Source organism: Dreissena polymorpha, chromosome 7 (genome assembly GCF_020536995.1).
Source record: "Dreissena polymorpha isolate Duluth1 chromosome 7, UMN_Dpol_1.0, whole genome shotgun sequence".
In the NCBI taxonomy this organism is placed as follows: domain Eukaryota; kingdom Metazoa; phylum Mollusca; class Bivalvia; order Myida; family Dreissenidae; genus Dreissena; species Dreissena polymorpha.
The window spans coordinates 12,491,455-12,515,928 of record NC_068361.1 but is presented as its reverse complement, the minus strand read 5'-3'; the positions used below and the strand labels follow the sequence as shown (position 1 = coordinate 12,515,928).

The 24,474-nt window shown below is 32.9% G+C and overlaps 1 protein-coding gene across 1 annotated transcript; it reads right to left on the bottom strand.

Moving 5' to 3' along the window:
• Nucleotides 1-1,036: 1,036 nt before the first annotated feature.
• LOC127837169 (uncharacterized protein CXorf38-like) lies at nt 1,037-4,895 on the bottom strand. The gene is made up of 3 exons (XM_052364094.1): nt 4,276-4,895; nt 2,421-2,579; nt 1,037-1,690 (listed from the first exon to the last, which is right to left on the bottom strand). Exons 1-3 carry the CDS (start codon nt 4,849-4,851, stop codon nt 1,400-1,402), a joined length of 1,026 nt encoding a protein of 341 aa, XP_052220054.1. The 5' UTR covers nt 4,852-4,895; the 3' UTR covers nt 1,037-1,399.
• Between the last annotated feature and the right edge of the window lie 19,579 nt (nt 4,896-24,474).

Below are 24,474 nucleotides of genomic sequence, written 5' to 3'. Positions count from 1 at the left end.
GTATGCACCAGTTGCTAGTTTCTATTATACGGATCATGTTAGCCCTATTAAACGTTGATAGACTTGCACTTATATTGATAATTTGATTATGGTACTGACTGATCACATAAAAATTACAATTTACTGGACCCTTAAAATTGGCACTATATGGGTCACCTTGTTTATACACGTTGCGTGTTGATTACGTATACATTATATAAATATTACATGGCTGACAGGGTGACAGTAAATTTGTCAACTTGAGGAAATACTGTCAACCAAGTCGTATGCCGAGGTTGGCAGTATTTTTCCGAAAGTTGACAATTTTACTGTCACCCTGTCAGACATGTAATATTTATTTATTATACCGAACAAACTTTTCACACAATTTATAGAGCCATGAACAATTTTAATATTCAATAATTGTATTTAAATACAGCAATTAATACCCATTTATATTTTGATAACAGAAATAAAAGTACACTGGTTAACACAGTCAATTTCTTATCACTTGATTACGCAATTTATGACGTTGTAAACAGACGACAAAATGGCAAGCAATATTGCCAGCAAACGTTTTTCAACGATAAGCGAAGAGGATTTGAAGGTTAACACAGTCAATATATTATCACTTGTTCGGTATAATAAAATAAATATTACATGTCTGACAGACCTATTTATATTTTGATAACAAAAATAAAAGTACACTGGTGAACACAGTCAATTTCTTATCACTTGATTACGCAATTTATGACGTTGTAAACAGACGACAAAATGGCAAGCAATATTGCAAGCAAACGTTTTTCAACGATAAGCGAAGAGGATTTGAAGGTTAACACAGTCAAGTTCTAATCACTTGTTCGGTATAATAAAATAAATATTACATGTCTGACATATATCTGCTGTTTGAACATACACAATTCATGTATGTCAATAGGTCTTTAACAACCATTTAACGGCCTCTTCATGCGTTTTGTTATGAAGATGATCTAAACATTCAAATTTATGTTATTGGTTCTTATTTTAGTATTGTCCATTGTGATTCACAATGTTACAATATTATTGGACTGAATTGTGCCCACCAATTGATTAGTAAACTTGTATTAAATTAAGGTGTATTTTTTAGTATTATCTAATTAAAAAGGTATTGCTTTGGTATTAATCTCTAAAAACACTTAAATAAATATCACTTTGCACATTTTGATGAGTTCGATAAAATTAATGTTATCCCCCATGCCTTGCCGTAATAAGGCGGTGACCCAAGTTAAATTAATGTATGTGTGTGTTTGTTGTGTATGTGTATGTCTTTTCTTTGCTCCTGGCAATAAACGAAGAATCACATGCTTAAGTAAGGATTATCTCCGGCTGGTGCAGCTGCTGCTGAAGATGCACTTTGTAATATGAAACCTGAAATCGATTGTTAGACAAAGATACGGTCAGACATACCTTCACAACATTGCTCGTAATTACATTCGTAAGGCTTTCGATAATATCCATCCAGAACACCTTTACATTTTTCGGTGTGTTGATCCAATTCCTGTTTACATGTGTCGACGTGTTGTTTTAAATCCTTCTTACAACGTTTAAGGTACACCCGAATCTCATCAAGCGTTTTATGTGAACTATGTTCAACTTGTTTTAAAGTGTCTTTTGCAGCCTTTAATAATTGAATCATTTCCGCTGTGGTTATTTTAAATACGTCATTTGCAAGCTGCAAACAGAAGGCGAATAGTTGACATTCGTTTTTAACAATGTATTAAAGGGGCCTTTTCACAGATTTTTGCATGTTTTGAAGTTTGTCATTAAATTTATTATATTGATAAATGTAAACATTGGATCTAAAAAGCGCCAGTAAAAATTCAAGAGTAAAATTTAAAAAAAGGAAAAAAGTAGCTTACAGCATGGCTCGAACCAGTGACCCCGGGAGTCCTGGAGTAACAACCAATTAGAACGCTCGACCATCCAGCCAATTATGTACGAGAAGCGTATTTTATACTTTATATACGCAATCTTCGTAGTTCACAAAATTAAACGACAACAACAGAACTCTCCAAATTATTCAATCGTTTCGCGTTACAAAGCTTTATAATTTTCAGGTTTTAAAATCGTCAAAAGATGCATATAATGGCTATACTAGACCATGGTAAATGTTCAGTATTACTGTTTCTTCACAAATATCATAACTAAAACGAATATTTGCGAATCTGAAACATCTTTTTTTCAATTTTGTCAATTTACCAAAACGTGAAAAGATCCCTTTAAGACTTCCTTTTAACATCTGACTATTGGTAAATGTAGAAACAGGTTTAATACAAGTATTCTGTGTACATGTATTTCGATTTAATATAACGTCGTCTGTTCTTCAAAGCGTATTATAGTGTTTTACTTACATCATGGTGAGGTAATTTAAAACCAGTTATATGTTCGTCCTAACATTTTACCTCTCTTAATTTCCTCACAGCCTCTTGTGCACTTCCGTCGTTTGCGAGACACATTGGGTCAGTCAGCAGGTCATTCAGTGTTGTAAAGATATCCTGGAGATCTCTGTCTGTCACTTTACATTGAGACGAATGTCGGACAATTCGTCCAATATCTCGTGCCTTTAAAAATATTTCACAGTATGTGTCATCAATGTGACAATATGATATATTCAATAGTATTGGTTAAAGCAAAAGGTATCTAAATATGAATACACGCTTGCAATAATCTATTGACCTGAACGTGTAAAAATCAGATCTCTACGTTAGGTTATACTTTTTTACAAAATATCATTTTTACAGACATGCAATACATTTTGATCGTCCTGTTACCCGTTCACTTTTAAACTCTGAAACATGTTTAGCTGTTGAGATCATAATATGTGTGTTAAGTAATACAGACTAAACAGTGACCGAAGTGCAAAATAAGTGCAATAACTACGTGAAATTAATGCTGTTGGTTTATTGAACATGATAACTTTAATGTGGTTTCATTATTTCGACTCCCAATAGTTCTATATTTTGAAATTTGTAAAAAATAACATGAAATATAATTATTTGAATAATAAAAAGTGTTTGAGCAACGAAAGTGTGATGTATCTACAGTACAGTTGTAAACATAAATTTAAGCTTATTGATATTAACTCAATAATCTTGTGTAATAATATAATGTTATTAATTAGTTGAATTCATATTGACTTTGTTATTGAGCTGAAGACAGTCGTATTGGCCTAAGGCCACAGGCCGAACGACAATACGGCTGTCTGATGATCAATAATAAATAAAATATGAATTCAACTAATTTATGACAATTTTATTAATTAACTTTATAATAGTATTCAGAAGAAAAGCTTGAATTTCACTTTCCAATTACATGTTATTGCTATTAAACAAAATGGCGACCAAAAATTGTCGAATTTTTAGATTCTCATATAAGGCCGAGTTTTTCTTGGTTTCTGATTGGCTGAATCTCGTATTTGCCAACCTTTTGCCGTATAAGCCGTGTTTTTTCTATATTGGCCGCCCTTTACTCGTATAAGGCGAGTTTCGAGCTTTATTGGCGAGGCTCAACTTGTATGAGGCGAACAAATTGAACACATTCTTGTCTAATATTATAAAGTTAATTAATAAGACAAAAATATTTCCGCATATATCTTATTTCGGTAGATGTATTTTAAAGAAACTATATGAAACACCGTCATTTCTCGAAAAAATGAGACTTTATTATTCCAATCATTGTAATAAGTTTGGATATTAAATGGTGAAATCAATCATTATAACGTGAAATTACGGATGCTTTACTGGATATGTTGTACTTTTATTCCATCAAGTTTTCTTGCATAAAATATTCGTTTTCCTGCTTTTGGTTTTATTAGAAGCAATATGATATCCAACTGTGTGTAGGATTTGTCTACATTACCACACTGTCTTATACATAAAACGTGTTGCATTGATTAATCATGCAAAGAGAGAGAAAACACCGTATTTAGCTTAAGATACAAACATTACGTTTAATTTAAATATAAATTTTGAATTAATATTTAACATAACTATTTATTTCCATATTTTAAGGATTTTGTTCAGCCTTAAAACTTCGTGAAAACGCTGATGTGAATTTTAACGGAACAACAACGTGTAATATAATAATAGTGAGCATGTGGGTCCCAACTGTGCTCTGCCTATGTGTGATTATTTCTTATTTTGGTGGTTAAACGCTGGACTTCAATAAACTGTAAACTGCATATTTGTAAAACCTTAATTAAGCACGTTTATAGCCAACACAAGAATATACACACGCGTGCAATAAATATATTATTACCTTTGTTAGTAGACATGAATTATTGGGTTTACCCGGAGGTATGGGAAAGGAAAACTTGGAATCGAAGTGTTTGCAGTTCATCATAAAACTGATAATTCCGTTGAAATCTGTCTCTTTAACCGAACTCTTGTCAGCATAACCATCCGGAGGTAAATAAGCCTTTGCTATTTGCCAAGAATTGGAGGCCCATTGATCCGCGGATGTATTCCTCCACGACGGTTTTGTATAACGATGTGCCTTTTCAATCTCGATTAGAACTTTGTCGCATATGCTTAAAGGACATGGCCGGGGTTGTTTTGCATTGGAATCATGCATAACTTTACATGTCCCGCGTGCTCCTCGTTTATTGCATGTTCCTGGAGTGGGGCATTTAAGCAAGTTCGCTGTCAAACAACCATTACATGTGCCCGGTGCCTGTCCACCGGACGAGATGGTGTTGTACATACATGCTTGTACAAGTTTAGCCTCGTTTTCCACGAATGGTTCTAAACCAGACTTTGCTATGTCTACTGCCAACCACGCCTTCAGCCAGTTCGTCCTTTCTTTCTCAGTGAACACATCAGAAAGACTCGACATTTTTATTTATATGAGCTCAATTGTCAAAGGTAATAACATGTTCTGTTAAGAATCGCACGCCTGCTTGAATGGAATCTGTAATATAAAAACAAATATGCTATTCGAATAGATTTGGTATTTGTATATGTATAACTCCAGTTGTATTGAGATTGTTTAACACTTTATATACATAGTGATAATGAATGCATACATTTTATGAGGAGAAGATTAAGAAATAATATTAACCCGCGGCCGGAAGTTCAAATGTTAAGGGGTTTCACACGAGTGCGAAGGACGAGTAATTTGAAATAAGGTGAGGTCAACCTTTTGTAACGTTCAATGTAAAAGACTGGGGATTTAAACGAGTTGTGCGACCTGCCTTACCGACGATTAGCCTAGCATGTTAATATTTAGAGTATAGTATTCTACAAGTAAGCAATTTCATATCGGTGTGTGGTGTACTAAGGTGCTGTGTAGAATTGCCACTGTTTTCTCTAGTATATCTTCTTTTTTTAAAGCCCTTTTAAAATGCACAAAATCAAAACGGTATCTATAGTATTGATACGCGTTAATAATTTTTTGACAGAAGATACACCTAACTTAATATTTAAAAGCTTTTTGATGGAAATTATTGGGTGTGGGATCTTTACCACTCACGCGGAGAAAACAAAAGTAAAATGTATTAATCATAATTAAGAAAGCCATACAGTCAACAGTAACTTATACTTGTAAAGATATAAATGAGAGATTTCTTTCGATGAACATGTAATAGTATCATTAAGTTATATTTATGCACTTAAAAACACACAATAACCATAATAATTCCACAACGATACGCATGTAAATGTTGTTATTTCAAACTTTTTAATTGAACATTCACATGGTATAGCATAGGTAGAGATTTTAACGAAATGAACGGTAAAAGTGATAGAGTTTCCGCAAGTTCTAAAGTAAGTTTATTTTAATCAAAAGAATCTGTAAAACAATAAAATGATAGATATCTGGTAATATTTAAATCCTACTTAACATAAGTTTACTGAAAGATGAAAAAATATAAGTGATAAGAGTCGTAAAGTCTTGCTTAGATAGAAGTAGTTTCCCCCTGCACTTTAAAGAGATACTACCCAAATACTAATTCAATCGACCTATATATTATATGACACTATCTATCAAGATTGAATCCCAATCTAAACGTGAACCAGGCTTTTGGAAATAAGATTAAATTTAAACGGATTACGGTGTTTAAGTAAAATTAAATATTGACGATCGATTACAATAAAATGGTTAACAAACTATCTGAAAGAATTAAAACAAGGAGTAAAACGCATGTCCATATAATTCTCTGAAAGCATATTAGGTGAACGCTGAAAGTACCTAGCATCTTCTTGAAATCGAGTTTAACACTATAAAGATTCTGCCAGTACAAGTTAAAAGCTTAAAGCTAAAAGGAAAATTATTTTAAAGAATCTACACATGAAGAAATTGGGAGAGTTTGTCAGGTCAGGCTGTATTTTATGTTTGTAACAAGAAACAATAAATACTTAATATTTTATTAGCAAAAACCATCAAGGGGATTCAGAAAATATATATTTCCCAATACTAATGACATGCACTTTAATAACATGAAGGGTAATTTGAATTAAGGAGACAAGTTCAATAACTCGTTTTCTAAATCGAACGCCTGATGAATTCACGTGCGTTTGAAAAGTTATAGAGTAAGCATTGTACTTAAACGAAAAAGTTTAGCAATTTAAGAACAAAAAAGGTTTAAATCAGGTTTCACTCAAATAATAAAATTAGCTCTACTAAAACACTGAAGGACTGAAGCAATTAGAATGAAACACGGACGGACAAACGTCGGATAGAATAGAATTAAATCACATAACTAATCATTAAGAGAGAGAACTAAAATAAAATTCGAAAGATGTCATAATTTTAATTTTACATACTATAATAAATTAGTAGATTCATCGAGTGCGGAAAAACAGCTGTCCATGGCGCAATTACATAAGTGATACATAATTGCAACTTCAAGTTTAAGAATGAAAATAATTTAAAAATCAAGCAGTTTATATCAATAAACAAGTACACGAACCTTGGCGGCAGGGTTGCAGCGCTGTAAGCGTGCAGTCATTTAAGTAAAACATGCTGCGTTGAAAAGTCTAAGCTCGGCGTAAATTTTTTACATTTGTTAAACACAAAACATTTTTTATACCTCTTACATGTATACTCAATATACTTTTCATCACAAAATTAAACGATCAGTCTTCATATCAGTCTGTGCTTGGAGATTTGTGTACGTGTTTTGTCCGTCGTGCGTCGTCCGTCGTGCTTCATTCGTTGTGCGTCAACATATCATTCAAACGACATTTGCTCCTACTTGCTTGGCAGATTTAAAAAAATACATTAATGATTCTAGGGAGACCATCTTGAGAAGTTATACAAATTGTTTCGGTCCGCTGCATATATAAGTAATAAGTTATAAAAAAATGTAAAAGTACTAGTGTTAAATCTTCATATTTGAGTCCACAAGGGTAATGGATTAAGTGTTTGGTCTGTAACCTAGTTTATTAGTATTTTCTATGTATGCTTGAAGTATGTCCTTGGGGACAAAACTGTACTCGCCCCAGGGGTTACATATATACAGAACTGACGGGTAAATAAATGTGTTTCAGGGCTTTGATTAATCATTGGTTTTAATTCAGGAGCAATATCGTTAACAGAGGCATCTATACATTAATAGAATACAGTCGGAGATGTGCTTATGTCGTGGCCTGTGTTTATTCCTTCTATATGATGTTTTCTGAAACGTTTCTGGAAACATCTTTGAGCCAGATATGTAACAATACCTACTAACGCGCATAAACACAACGGAATAAATAAGTTTGAAACATACGTATCTATGAAACAACACGTCTCTGTTTCATTGAAATGCATATTTTCCATTCTTGGCGCTCAAATCATCTTCAAATATCAATGATATCAAAGTCCGCAGTAGCCTTCAATTATAAAAATCGTTATAATTTTGTTAATATGCAACTACTAGTACAAGAAATTCACTGGTACAGAAGTCGGTTAGAAATACTACTACTACTTCTACTTCTACTACTACTACTACTACTTCTACTACTACTACTACTACTACTACTACTACTACTACTACTACTACTACTACTACTACTACTACTACTACTACTACTACTTATTCTGTGGCTACTGCTACTACTTCTACTTTTACTAATACTACAACTTCAACTAATAATAATACTACTACTTTTATTAATAATAATTAGAGATAGAGATAAGCGAGAGAGAGAGAGAGAGAGAGTGAGAGAGAGAGAGAGAGAGAGAGAGAAGAGAGAGAGACGAGAGAGAGAGAGAGAGAGAGAGAGATGTCGATATATAGATCTTCTCTCCAGAGAGCCGCTCTAGATCTCTCCTCTCTCTCTCGATCTCTCTCCTCTCTGCTCCTCTCTCGCCTCAGAGATCGAGAGAGAGAGAGAGAGAGAGACTGGAAACGGTTTAAGCCTCTCCCACTTTTTTCCCCACAACTTAGATTTTGAAATATTATTCAAAGCCTTAACAGTTACTCGATATAGTTAGAGATGCGTTCAACAGTTTGGCGAGAAAACCATTGAATTAATAGTACAAACAATAAACATACATAAAACAAATATTCGAAAGAATAATTATTCATCATTGTAAACAAATGAAATACAATTTCACCGAACACCATCTTCAAAAGGTACTGACAAGTATATAGCACAGGTATAAATGCATACTATTAAAGTTCTACCGTATATCCACAAGCAAAGATATTCCATTGGGAAAATTTTAGTGTCAGTTAAGTTCAAATTAGTCGCCTACAATTCAAAGCAAACTCACAGCACATCGGTAACGTACGGTGTTCCAGATGAGAAATGTTTTTTTTTATGTTTACCTCACGAGTTAGAAACTCGTTTCCCTGACTTAGCATCTTGTTTCTTTTGTTAAGTATTATGCAGTCCGCTATCAATCTCAGAAAAGTTGTCGTTCCTATTTTAAACATACACGAATGTAATATAACCGCCGTCTTATCTGCGTGTGCTATTATATAAATGACTTATTTGTTTTTGTGCTTAATTTTCAGGCAAGCTTTCTCACAATTTTTATGTTCATTAAATTGATTTTATTGTTTTGGAATTTATTTTGAAATATTGCGTATAAGTAATGTTCAATACGCATAAAACAACACGTCAACTGACTGTCTTTTTTGCAATGTACTGTAAATCGCTAAATGTCTGCGTGTTTTTCGTTAAGTGACAAAGTAAACTGATATATCAGACTGAACATCAAACTCGTTAATTAAATAGTGTTTGCACTTGATATCAAGAGTCGCCTACCATTATATGATTTGATCCATTTTCTTTCAGTAATTTTAACCCACAACGCGTATGCAACCGTATAAGTAAACCAAAAGTATGCATTCCCTAAATGTATAAAATTTAAGGCATTATTTTGGTATGAAATTTCCTTCTAGATAAATTATCGTATTAAATCTGTGTTAAAAGGACTAGATCATTACTCATGCAAAAAATATCACATTACTTTTAAAAAAGTAAATAACACTCCTTACTTAGAGAAAATATTAACGGAAAAACAACATCTGTAAAATAATAAAGCGTTCGGAACGCTTCTCCTGGATCATTTGGAAAAAAGTCCATGTAGTGCTTTCAGTTTGTTTTTAATGCAGTGGTTATTATTATAGTCAGCGTGGCGCAGTGTTATGACATAAGCTCTTACTTCCAAAACTGTAAATCCGTAATGAGAGATTTACAGCTAAATCTGATTTACTGTAAGAGATCAGAAACCTTTATGTTTGGCAACTAGCTCGCGACAACGTTTCAAACATCCCGAAACTGACCCAATAACATTTTGACAATTTCATTTCAACATTTCGAAAACTCCGGATTCCTTTCCGTTTATCGTTTGTATTGCACCAATTAAAGAAGTCATTCTTGGCTGATCCTAATTAGTCGTATATATATAAGCACTCTATTGCATTTCGCATTTACATACTTTGGCATTTGGAAAAACATCAGCAGTATGTCTTACAGAAGGGTTTGTTGTAATTATGTTGTTATTAAAGAAAGGAATAAATAGCCCCCTGAGATGTTTTAACCATTTATACATGTTCCACCCAGAACGCATTTTAGTGAAACAGAGTTCATTTTGGTTATCATTACAGCATGCACCCACCAATCTTCCTTATAATTATTCTTAAGTTTTGCATCGTCGTTAAGTCAGATCTGTATATTTCCATGATAAAATAACAGAAAACAAGGGACAAAATTGTCACAAAACCAGGTTTTCATTGTGAAAAAAAATCTGATAAAGAAAGAAAACTCAAACTGAACTTTTGAAATGAACAAACAAAATTACCCCCCTTTGTAAGTTTGTTTGTAAAAAAAATATATTTTTAGTCGTGGCGACCTTGACATTGGAGATATTGACGTGATTCTTTCGTGCGACACACCGTCCCATGATGGTGAACAAATGTGCCAAATGATTTTAAAATCTCACAATGAATGACATAGTTATGGCCAGGACAAGCTCATTTATGGCCATTTTAGACCTTTGAACTCAAAGTGTGACCTTGACCTTGGAGATATCGACGTAATTATTTCGCGCGACACACCGTCCAATGATGGTGAACAAATGTGCCAAATGATTTTAAAATGTGACAATGAACGACATAGTTATGGCCCGGACAAGCTTGTTCCGCCAGCCCGCCAGCCCGAAAGCCAGCCCGCCAGCCCGCCCGCATTCGCCAATCTAATAACCAGTTTTTTCCTTCGGAAAATCTGGTTAAAAATAATCAGAGACAATAACCTGTCCGAGTACATGTTCGAAAATAAATTAAAAAGAAGATTGAAGTTTATACGGTCTGTCCAACAAACATGTGAATTAAAATAATGAAAAAAAGTCTTAACCTTTGCAGATGTTCTTACTTGTTAATGTATTTATTTAAATATAAACAGTCTTACAGTGTAGACATAAACATACACGTACAATATATGATCGTTTATAAGAGTACATTATAGGAAGTTGATATAGCTTACACACGCGAAATGATGGAATACTATTGCTGTTGTTTTCGTTAAAATATCTAAGAACATGAGATTCGTTTCCAAGTTAATAAAATACGCTCACTAGTACAATATGACAGTCGTGATGGCAGATCGTTTAAAGTCGGGACATAAGCAAAATAACAGGCCGTATCAACCGAAATTAAATCCGGCATCGGCAAAATCCGCCTTTGTTTACGAATTATTGAGCTCGTACTTCGCACACATGCCATTGCAAAGGCTGCATGTCCGATTGTGTGCCTGTGTTTTGGCTGATTTACCAACTTCAAAAATAAATATTTAACTCACGTTATCTCCGGGGCATTCGTTATGTAAATGATATTCAACGATATGCCACATAGTTGGCGATTGATTCGAATGTGGGTTTATGTCAACGTCTTGAGCACAATTTTTTGTTTGACTGTTCTACGGGCGCACATATTTTGTCTGAAATTTTAATGATAATTCAAGTAGATATTGTGTATTTGTAGTATTTAACTAGTGTTTGTATTATTAGTGGTAGCTTATGCATATTAAAACTTTAAGGTGGTGGCCTGTCTGTCCACAACACCCTTGTATGTATACTAGGTGGAGCCAACGTTTTTATACTATAATTTTAGTTAAAAATTGTTGTCTTCTTATATTTTTTTTATTTAAGGTAAATATATAGTATTTATTAATAATATACAAATCTTTATAACATTCCATACACTTGCCAACAAAAGTTAGTTATATCTCTTCTGCTAATGTAGAAGAAGGCGACCCATTTTAGACTTATAAATTAATATTCTTGTTTTGTTTTGATATTTAACTTTTAAGTGAATATTTCGACATACATGTATTATGGACTTTACAAAAGCAATTAAATGTCATTACTTTGTTTGAAACTTCCTGTGTGACATGTATTATTTACAAGTTAAACATAGCCCTGCAATATTATGTTTTTTGTGATTGAGTTTTAAGTACGGTTTTGTAGATTTATGAAAGGTTAGATTTTTAATCACAATATCGTATTAATTATTCTTTAAAACAAAATATATATTTAGTTTTAGAAAAGCTGGAACATTATCGGCATGGTAAATATCTTCTTCTGATTTTTTCAACAAGGATAAAAAGACGGTGACTGTGATAATGCGATATCAACCATGCACCTACAAATATTAGTCTAAAAACATTTAGTACAACCATTTATGTATGGATCACTCGTAAATCAAGGTAAAGCACTTGTTCTTATTTGGCATCTTAAAGTTTCTGATAGTTAAACAACAAAATGATTTAAGATAATGAATATTAAAATTAATCAAAATAAACATCAGAAACTATACACTTTGAGAGATGTTAAAGACTACCGTGTATATAGCGAATACTATGTTAGTGTGATTGTGTACTTAAATGTATCACACGAGTGAAGAAAGGTCTACATGGCGAGGCTTGCCGAGCCTTGTAAGCCTATCTGCAACGAGTATACTATTTATCCTACAAATAATTAAAAAATTGTAACCTGTTTTTTCTGTTCATCATACCTCTACGTACTCGATTTTAAAGAAATAATTTAAAACAATCGCTAAAAGGCTGCAATTTTACCGGGAAAGAATACGACTTTTATCGTTTGACGTGTAAATCATGACGTCATGAGCACGCGCGCTTAATATTTGTAAAAAATGTTTTTTGCTGTTTGCGTTGCATTTTGTGTTTAAAAAATGTTACATCTTGGTATCAAATTGTTTGTTTTGTTGAATCTGATTCGATTTTACTAAAAATAATACTTTATAGTTGATTCCGAGTAATATGACTTTCCTCCACACATGATTATGTGTGAGATAAACATAGGTGTGGGATAAAACTTATCTTTTCTGTATGGTTCCTATTATGTTCTATAAAATCATTAAGCTGTAGAATAAATATATATTTGACTACAAGTAGTGTTAAAACAGCAGAACACTTTTGAACATGACAACACATAATACTTTTGTTTATTAGCTCAGAACTTTATATGGTCTTCCCCTGACCAGAATGGATATCTCTTGAGATCAATTGTATCACTACAACAAAACTGGCTCTATAGATTGTTAAAGGATAAAAGGCTCAGTTCAAAGCACAAACACGTAACTATGTATAAAATAATGGCGTTAGTTTTTTTTGCTTTAATTCATTTCTTTGTTCTTAGTATTGACTTTGTTTTGGTATTGAAGGGTTTCAACCCATACTTCTTATAGTGATAAGTCATAACAGAAGAAACCTAGGTTTTCTTGGAGCGAAACGTTTTCTGTAAAACAAAAACTGAGGTGGCATTCTTCACTGTGATAGCGAATGTTTACACACATACTGCTTATGACTTGGTCACAGTCATTCAATGTTAAATGAAGATGGTTAAGGACTTAAACACAACTTTTATGACTACCCCATTACCGATATAAAAATATGTTTTAGAAGATTTCACACAGCCGAACATGCATCCTGTGTAAAAGCCTCTAAAAGAACGAATTGATAATCCAGTAACGCTATTTAATATTTCTTAAATACAGTTTAAAATTGAAATTAAATTGTTTAATAATCATACACAAAATAAATTAACACATTGTATGAGTAAATATAAAAAATCAAAACAGATATGATTTTAGACCGGAAATTACGGCAAAGATGTTTTTTTGTATGCCTTCTATCGAAATAATAGACATGAACTATGCTTAAAAACAGTGTTCTCCACCGTTTATATCATGTTAGGTTAAAACAAGTTGCAATAGTTAATCTTAGTTGAAGTATTACTTTTAAACTTCTATCGACAAAACGTTTCCAAGGGAATATTTATGATTATATTTAGTAGTCTTGTACATATTAGTTGATTTTAAAATGAGTCTTCGAAACGTTCCCCACAAATGCCTTTAAAATATCTCTTCATTAAAACATAAGTTTTCCTCAAACGCCCCGACATATAGGATTTTATCTCTTTTATAATTATAACATCCTTCTTTGTGCGAATTCATATAGTGTGATTTAATATATTTCAAATCAGCACTAAATTTGAATTCGTTTCAATTTGTTAACATGTATACCGGTGTTTGGTTTTGTCAAACAACGCACCGACACCAATAGCAGCGTTTATCACTGTGTAGCTTTATTGTTCTTCAGGTTTGCAATAACATTTTGATATGTGATATTCTTATTATGAAAACAAGTATATATTTAGAAACCCAAGTGTGTCTGACACGGTATAATCGGTTGCATACAAGAATGGGCGTCTTTGATCAACGGATAGAGTCGCTATCTACAGATCTCTCATTGTTCTGAAATGATAAGTGAAAGAATAGCATTTGTAAAAAATGCCATTGCATTTTACAAGTCAATTGACATAAGGATCGACAGTTCAAACTTTGAATAAATATTATTAAGTTTGGTGTAACATTGTCTCTAAAATAAAGGCATTGCCTGTTTATATAATGACCATTGCATCAAAACGCCACTTTTGAAGAAAAGAACATGTTTGTGAATATATGCTTCATAACACTTGAGGATATTTATCAATTCATGTTTGGTTAAAAACATAATAGTTGTTGATTTATAGTTGTTAAATGTTTGGTGTGATAGTGTATGTGCGCATTTTCCATTGTATGAAACCATATTACAAGTAAATTTTCGGCAAACGTATTTGATAAATAAGAAACGGGTGCCTGAGAGGTTAGTTTGTTTGAAATCATAAGCACCTGTGATTTGTTATCAAATACAGCCATTCAATAGCTGTGTCCTTTTTTACCCAATTCAAGTTTGGCATATAACAAAATCAATTCAATTTGGGAAAAAATACGGCTAATACAGTAAAAGACGCAGCAAATACAAACGAATCTTAGCAAATACGTGAATCGACCAGTTACAATATTCACGGTGAGCTCGGTATATAGGTTACATTACAAACATTTCAGTACTCAGCAGTTGTACAGCTTCTAAAAGAATCCACGTTGTACATGTAAACTATGTTTAGACACTTGTTATTAACATGTTTTACATAATGGCAGGGTAAATGTTGATGTGTACGAACACGAGTTATATTTAGCTTAAGGTTGGTAATTAAAAAGGAATCATGATATGTTACGAGTTCTTTATTTCACATCACGTGATATATACCTTGGTTGTGTTTTAATCAATTCAGATTTAATTATATACACGATAATAGGTGGAAATGGGGGTCCCGACAAGCCAATAATGACCGCTTAGTCAAGATATAAATACATTTAGGAGAACCACTGAATGACGTTATTTTTACATACCAAATATCAAACCTCAATGCCGTGTAGTTTAAGAGGAGAATATTTTAATATTGATGTGGTTTTAGAAGATAATATTTTAAAAGTCATTGGTCTATTAAGAAAAGTCTAAATATGTAATCTGACACTTGGTGTGTGGCCAGTTTTGATTTCAGATGCATTATTTGAACAAAAGTATACTGCACCATTTCAGGGTAATTATTTGAAAAAATGCGATTAAGGCTTTCTGTACCATGTTACATTTCAAACACCAAACTTTTAGGGTTTGCGGTTTCAGAGGAGACGATTCCGATATGTTTGACTTCATACAAAAAATAGAAAATAAGTAACAGCCACCCAATACAATAGCTACACATCCCATGAGCACTTCGCGCATAATGCTGCATTTAAATAATTTATTAACTGTTTAAAAAATACCATATTGACATGTAGTTGTAATTTTATACACACAAAGCTTTAATACAAATGGACTTTTACCTAATACCACATGCCTCTTTATCCTGAAATTGCGCGTTTAAGATTTGCAATCGGAGCTGCCGACTGACTTGAAACTTCACCCTTCGCAATTATTTTCCGCTACCTTTTTTAATAACATTTGAATGGCTGAACTCGACGAACAAAATATATGTATCCTATAGCAATACAATGTATTCAGCCAACCTATCATATAGCAATACAATGTGTTCGACAAAAATGGCTCACAGTGTAAAGTGACGTTTCCGACTCACGATCTGTCGGGTGTTTTTATAATTTACAACTGTAATTCATAATACCACCAGACTTTGTGATAAGTCAATTATATTAATTCAATGTGTACAATAAATTGTCACAGTAAGCAGTAAGTTAAGTTAATAGGCGAGTTAACTAACTTAAACATCGTCAGCATGTTCATACTCATGAGTAAGCCTTTACACCTTTACACCTTCAATTAAATTGCCAAAACTAATCTGTGATTTCTGTAATTAATGCTACAGTTTATATTAAGTGCATGCCTGTAATAGTGAAGTGGTAAGCACTTAAAACTAGCAATTTTTTATATTCATCGACAGCGTGTCAACTATATTCCAAAGAGGCGGTTTATTGCTTGCAAGCCAAAACCAATTGACCATAACTAGAAAATGATGATATGCACTTCTATAATTGTTTAATGTAATATCTACTAATGATCGTTCAGATAAAAATACAATTCAACTGCAAATAAATGCAATTCTTTGACACAATTAAATGTCATAGTTCATAATACTTTATCGACCATTGTTGTTTTATGAGTTTCATCTTTTAAAATGTTTTTAACAACGATACTTCCAGACCAAGTCCGAATAAAATTACAAAATAAAAAAAAAACATGTAAATAAACAATGTATCAATATGTTATTTTCGAAAAACAGAATATATGCACACAATAGTTTGAAAGCTTTGAATGCCAGACTTAGCCATGAATGCTATTAAATGCTACACAGGCATTAGGAAATACATGTGTTTTCGTGGTCAGAAAATGAACTCTTATGTCGAGCCACTATTTTACGTTTTACGTAAACGGAATAAGTAAGTATAATATAATTTACGAAATAAACAAAATGCACAATAATTTCAGGACTCTTAAGTAAAAATATAGTATTGTATTAATCACTTCGTAATCCCTAATATAAACTAGAGATAGTTAAATCAATATGTACGTTAATATATATTAGTTTTATAAATATTCAACTTATTTATTTGGTTTATTATTTCTCCTATATTGGATTTGTGCCAAGCTGTTTCAATATTATCGTTTGGGGATCCTATTAACTATGCAAAACATTTCAGCAAACTGTGGCTATATATTCATTTACTGCGAGCTATTGTTTGATGTTCTTGTTTTTGTTTTTATCTGCACGTAATCTATAGACAATATAAAATTCAATACGCAAATCGAGACAATATGCGTGTCGTTTCAGTTTCAAACAATACAAATACATGGCTGAAAATGTTGTGTGAATGGTAGTTTTGAAAGTATGATCGAAGAAGGCATATTTTTTTACATTACTGTAGACATTTGACACTAAAAATCTCTTGTACATTTTTACATAATCTGTACGTATGTCTTTATAAAACTTATTGATTTCCCATTAGGCTGATTGATTTCAATGCATGTTTTTCTAATAAAAACTAAGTTAAAAATGTAATCATTTGAAATAAATAATTCGCACAAATTTCTACTCTATGTTTGGCTATTAGCAAACTTTTTATAAAGTACTAATTTTGTGCATCGCGCAATGCTGACAAAACCATCAGTGAAAAAATATTTGTGTTCATCCGGATGTCAAAGTAAGATTAATTTGGCATTTGGATCACACGCATTGGACCCGAGTTAAGGGGATCATTTTTCAAGTGTTCGAATGTTTCCTAACTTTAGTTGTATTCTTTGGTTGTTCAATTATTTTGCTGTTTTAATGTGAGGTACGGTCGCAAAGAAGTGATTAATATAAATAATTTATACCATGCTCATATAAATAACCAATAATAATCACATAGTTATTTATCCCGAATATTACCAAAGCACACACCGACAAATTCTATATGGTTAACTGATTATGTCACACTTCGTTGACTACTTTCGATGTGTATCGTATGCATAGCATACAACTATATTTTGCTTCATTTATATTTGTCGCATTATCTGCGATGTAACCGTTTTTAAGAACTCAAACCGTTATTGTGTAAAACTGTGGAAATTACAAACCGGTAAATATCGAAACATGGTAAATAAGTAAATTATTTTAACTTGAAAACATCATATGACATATAAACCCGATTGTAAGGTAAATAAAATAGGTAATGATTAGAGATGCAAAAACTCGTTTTTCTTCCATTTAACCATGTTCACGGAATATATCTTTTACAATGATAACAAAGTTACTTAAAAGTACTCATTAGACGGCGGGCATAAATAAATCAATCTGTCAACAATTGTATAACATATTAGTCTTCTCGTCGCCAAAATAAAGCTATTTGCGAATAAATATAACTATTTTAATTGCTTAAATTGCAACTGTAGATATAAATCACTAATTTCATGAAATTCAAAATCGATTCAGGATTTTTGTGAAATTACCGTTTCACTTAACGACCTCACTAAATGCCCGATTTATAAAGGAAATGCTTGATACAATCAATGTAAGTAAAATTCAAATATAATGATTTATTATTATATTCAGAAATAGTTATATATACCAGCACTTAAACATACTAGTGTACTTACATAATACAATGAACAGAAGTAAAACGTTATTTCGCCCGAATTGATAAAAATATTCTTACACGACCTCCACTCTCGTTGGTCAAGAATCAAATGCGCAGTGTACACTAAATGACGTGACATCTCTGCGTGATCAGTTAGCACGTTACTAATTGTTCATATAGGTTGTACTCAAGTTACAAACGACAAAAGTGTCGAGTTTTTGCTTCAATGGATTTATGGCGCATAGAATAAAAAAACTTGCCTCTTTATCGGAATATTTGAAACAAAAGCAAAAGGGTTTACGTCTAATGCACTGTATACTTGAATGTAATTTAAATAATTATAAAGTGCCCAAGACACAAAGCTGGTTATTTAAAATGGCTGAAATGATCTGAAATGTTCCCTCGATTTTACTGTCGGCCAATGTTAATAAATAACTAGCACAGAACAAATGCAATAATTGTCTTTCGCAACTAATTTTACCCAAACAAATGTATGTAATGCACTGACACATATACATATAAATTATAATCCATGCAACACAATGGTGTGTGCACAAGTGGTTGGCATAGCATGTAAACATATTATCCGGTTGTGAACAACGCTTAACAATAGCAAGATAAAACATTATACAGCTTTTTCAGGAAGTAGAGCAAAACAAAAGTTATATTCACATATTTTCATCAGATACACAGGAATGCGCGCACGCACGCACACTCATGCATCCAAATGTTTATGAATATATATAGTTATATGAATTCATCCACACATACATATATAATGGAGTATTTATACAACGGTATTACCCCTGCATATAACCTACAAAAAGTCTAAAACCTGCGTATAGGATGCTTAAAATTGTATAGCGGTATTAAGGTTATATAGGTAGTTTCTATCGTAAATTGACAAAAATTGTATATCGAGCAGTAAGCCCTATCGAAACGAAAAATAGGACACTCTCGGTCCTACATTTTAAACATAGGCACACTTACAATTATTAGAAAACAGAGCTTAGTCATGTGGAAACGCTTATAATAAGGTTATATCATGACCAAGAATTAAGGTTTGCGTTTCAAGTGCTTTAAGAGTATAACAAGCAGTTTGTTTCATTGTCTGTTCATTTTTGATTAACAACATAATAAACAATTTATGTATATTTGGGTTTATGAAACATTTACGTTGTATGTTTTTCGTATATCCAGCAATACAGGGCACTTGAAAAGGAAATGTAATTCGCTTTCTATTTCATCAGTATTTCAAATTGGGAAAAGCCGTTGTTCTCTTGTTATACCGCGATATTTGCCTGTTTCGATTTCTAGCTGAAGGGTTCCGGAACGAAAATGGGCAAAACTGCGCCTAAATCTGCGCACAAATAGGATGTCTAGGCATGATTTGTGTTCGTATTGTGACTTAATGTGTTTGTATTGCTCCGATTTGGGAGATGTATGAACTATACTCCACCAGTTCCATAAGAATAGGGACTTAGCCCTTTCTATAATGTCATTTATAAATTGGTGTGGGTTTGGGACATGCTAGTAAATCCAAATGTAATGAAATCCTTTTTTGCTAAGTAAGTTCTTTATTTATTTGGCCCAATTAAAGTAGATACTTCAGTTGTATGTATAGTATGTTATTACGTATTTGTTATCGGGCATGCTTATAATTGTCAGCCAATTTTTTAGGCATCGAGTTTGTGAAGTTTTAACAATAGGGTAGCGACCACAATACCCGAGGCTCGTGATATTTGATGTTTTTTCATCAATACAAAGGTACATTTTGCAGGCGTGTTGGTGGACCGATACGATACATTGAATTTCTTTAAAACCCCGAATTTCGCTCTCATGTAATTAAACAGGACTTGCCTTCCGTTCAAACAGTTTGACGAAGACTGTATTGGATAGCTGACAATATTAATACAAGGGCAATACTATGCAATCCAAGGCATGCTTCCCCTTAGTCGCATTTTTGCTAGCCATTTAATTTAATAGAAAAGGAGGAAAGAAACAGACACCAACGTTGTTGAAGGACTGAACAACGTCAATTAAAGTACCCGCATAACTCGAGCGTGGATTCATAACTGTTTCTCCCCCTTTCTGAAGACCATAATTTGTGTTTTTGATGTGTTCACACATAATCCTGTTCTCGTACAAAATTGGTGCAATGAATCGAGTTGGCGCTGTAAACCCAAAACTGTATCAACTAGAGAAGAAACATCATCTGTGAACATAAGCAGTAAAATTTCAGCATCATTTGGTGAAATGTGTATCCATATCACGCAGTTATTTTATAATGCGAGTACCAATTCGTTTATGAAAAAGAAAGTAATTGCGGTGAGTTCAAACACCCTTGTTTTAGAACGATTTTGCAATCAATGGTCCCGTTACTTCATCGAACACGAGCCTTGACTTGAGAATGAGAATATCCAGTACAAAGGCGTTATCTATTGTCGAATAACCAGCTCGAAATCCGGATTGTCTTTAATGTATTTTAGCGAACGCGTTAGCATAGCACGATAGCCGTCTATTAATAACACTAGTAAACAATTTACTAAATATATCTACCAAAAATATGCCTCGATAGTTTTGAGGAGAGTTAAGATCACCCTTTTTATGTATTTTAACTATATAGCCTGTATTAAATATTCGGTTACCGGTAAATAAATGCACTGATATTGGTAAAGTAAATATATGTTAATATTAAAAGAATGCATGGGGAATTTCATATTGACCTGGTCATATAAGTATTCATATACTTAATAAAAGTTTTCATCGGTAATTTCGATTTTGAATAGTTATTCCTCCACTTCAGACAGGTGGTTGGTTATATTTTGATCAGACGGTATAATGCCATTGTTCACATTCGCCGTAAATAGTGTATCAAAATGCAATTTCCAGCCGTCTGTGCTCATTAAACCTTAGGTATTATTTGTTCCGGACAGGTTCTTTAGTTTCTTTCAAAATAATTTAGGTTTATTAATATTTGAACATAAGTAAGCTATCAATATTAGTTTCCGACGAGTTAACTCGACAAGTATGTAAACACAATAGTTTTAACCGTTTATAATCGCAACATTTTTTGTCAAACCATTGTGGTCGGAGAGTGGATACTTTGCATTTTGATTCCTTGAGGCAAAGAGCTGAACATTGTTGAAAAATGCCAACAATGTTACAAACGATACTATTGATATTAACGGAATTGTTATTTATAAATCTGAGTGTCCTTGACATTTACCCGTTTGTAAACGGGTTGTGCAAAGAACATATGAAATGCGTAAAATTGCTATGTTTAAAGTAATATTTGTTGCGGTTCTTCCTAGGATTAGGCATAACAACGTTTGTTTGTTTCCTAAATTACATTTGAATTTGTTTTCTAGCGGGAAATGACATGACTCAGTTCTGTCGCCGATTCGAAAATTTAGAAACTTGTTGAACAAATTTTCAGAAATAATTGCATAATAAATGATACTTTTACCATTGGCGTTAAATGCCCATAATTTCAAGCACTACATATGTCACATAAAAATGTAATATTACGTCATAATGTTTACAGTTTTATTTCTACTACTACTTCTACTTCTACTACTACTTTTTCTCCTCCTCCTCCTCCTCCTACTACTACAACAACAACTACTACTACTACTACTACTACTACTACTACTACTACTACTACTACTACTATTACTACTACTACTACTACTACTACTACTACTACTACTACTACTACTACGACTTTGCGATCGAGTCGACATTTGTGTTAAAACCGGACGTGACGTAGTCGTGAGACAACTTTCTTCCAATTCATAATAAAAGACTCGCTATCAGCGAGTGTCATGGCAAAGTTCGAAAAATAACGACCATTTTTCGTATTATACATACAGGTCAGCGTTATTTAATGAAGTTCATTATTGAATTATGATTTAATCAAGACGGTTTTATAAATGACACTTATTGAACTGATCAATTTAGTTATAACTAGAAACTTATCGTTGTACGAATTGACGTCCAAATTTACCGTTTAACTTTAAACACTTCAATAACGTTGTCAATATGAATAATGTTAATTTAAAATGTATAATTCTTACAATCGTCACGTCATTTAAAACGGATTAATCGAGATTATTCGTTTCGTTTCTTTTGCTAATATCCTGACATGTATATTTTGTTAAAACCCGATGTGGTATCTGCACACGATTTTTTATTTATGGTAAATTGAACTCGTTGTTGATGCCATTCACCTCTGAGAATTACCTCAGTTCTGCTCTCTTTTTATTAATAATTTGTCTTCATAAGTAGTCTTGTTTTGATTTCATATTAATATGACGGAATTTAATTGTTTTATAACATAACACGAGCGTGGTGAATTTATATTCATATCATAACGGAGAAGCAGCATGTCAAATTTAAACTTTCGATATAACTGAAATGGATTACACAACACTTTATATGTAACACACACATTTATTTCAATATTAAGAATTTAAATTACCACTGACACAACACAACAAAGTGTACCATAACACCCTTACCATAACAACAAGTTTTAGCAAACTGGACGGATTTACTACAGAAGATTTACCAGCACAATGTTGCAATACAACTATATTCCGAGAGTCAACTCGAGTACCCTGAACAAAATCAATATTAAAACGTATTTTAATAAGAAATACTTACAAAAACATAAATGGTCAAAACATGTTAGAACAAGCAAATTCATTGAATTGATATCCCTCCCTCCCCCAATATGCTGGGCACAAAAGTGTTATATATGACACTCAAAACAGCATTTTTCAAGATACAAAGGGCCATAACTCCGTTTGGCGTGCATCATCCTCTTATCCCTATATATACTCATACCAAGTTTCAAAGAAATCCGCCAAAGCACTTCAAAGACATGGCTCCGGACAAAAAAGTTCCAGACGGACGGACGGAAAGACGGACAACGCCGAAACAATATCCCTTCGCCTATGGCGGGGGATAATAAAAGAGGAGACATTAAATAAGTGATACTAACACTTTAACACACTAAAGGGGATGCTTTGTTGAACAACTTAATTAATTACTGTTATATTTCCATCAACTGGTAGTTGGTATGAAAACATATTTATCAAAATAATACATTCACATGATTTCACAATTCATCGAGGTTGCTATGTTAATTTGAAGCAAAACATGATCAGTCCTCCAGCAAAGATTTGAAAAGATCAGGGGGGTGGGGCTTTTTTGTTAAAAGGCACTTAAGCACGCATGTTCATAATATATTTTAAATATAGCATATATTCTGGAAGAAAGGGGCCTAATGAATGTGCGAAAAGTGTCGACCCAGATGAGCCTGTGCAGTTCGTACAAGCTAATCAGGGACGAAACTTTCTGCATAAACTGGATGTACAATAAGAAGAAACTAACTATGAACGAAAAATACAATATAGGCTGAAAGTATTGTTCCTGATAAGCCTGTGCGGACTGCACTGGTGAATCTGGGACAACACTTAAGGCACATGCATTAATAAGCCCAGTTTTTTTTCCAGATCGCGCCAGCTCATATACATATGCATATTCAAAGTATTTTCATTTAAACTATTGTTTCTATAATTCATAAAACTAGTTTCTCTGTGAATATCTAATGAATTTATTGAAACTTCAAATAAAATATCCAATATAATAATATGATCAGATTATAAAAAGATTGGAAATATATTGATGCAATTTAGATGGATGGGAGAGTCCACTCGGCATAAATGGGTTAAGAACTGCCACTGACACTGCCACTGTTTATTATTCAACTAGCATGCTGATTTTACTATAAACAAAGAACATATTTTTGGTTGTACGACTTTACGCAAACAATGCAGAAAAGTCAAAAGCCTGTGACGTTAGATTGACTGTAAGTTACGAATTAGGTGTAAATATGTGCATACAGTGATCGTTAAAAGAGTATGAAAAGATAAGTTGCCACTTTTACTCAGACTGAATAAATGTCAATCTCCAAACAGAAATATAGTAAGGATACGTATAAATCAATGCATGGACAGCCCAATTACAAGATGATATGAACATTTGAC

Coding starts and splice junctions, on each gene's coding strand:
- LOC127837169 (XM_052364094.1), bottom strand. CDS start 4,851: ATGTCGAGTCTTTCTGATGTGTTCACTGAGAAAGAAAGGACGAACTGG. Junction 2,580..4,275: donor ATTCATGTCTACTAACAAAG/GTAATAATATAT, acceptor ATATTTTTAAAG/GCACGAGATATTGGACGAAT. Junction 1,691..2,420: donor CTGTGAGGAAATTAAGAGAG/GTAAAATGTTAG, acceptor TTCTGTTTGCAG/CTTGCAAATGACGTATTTAA.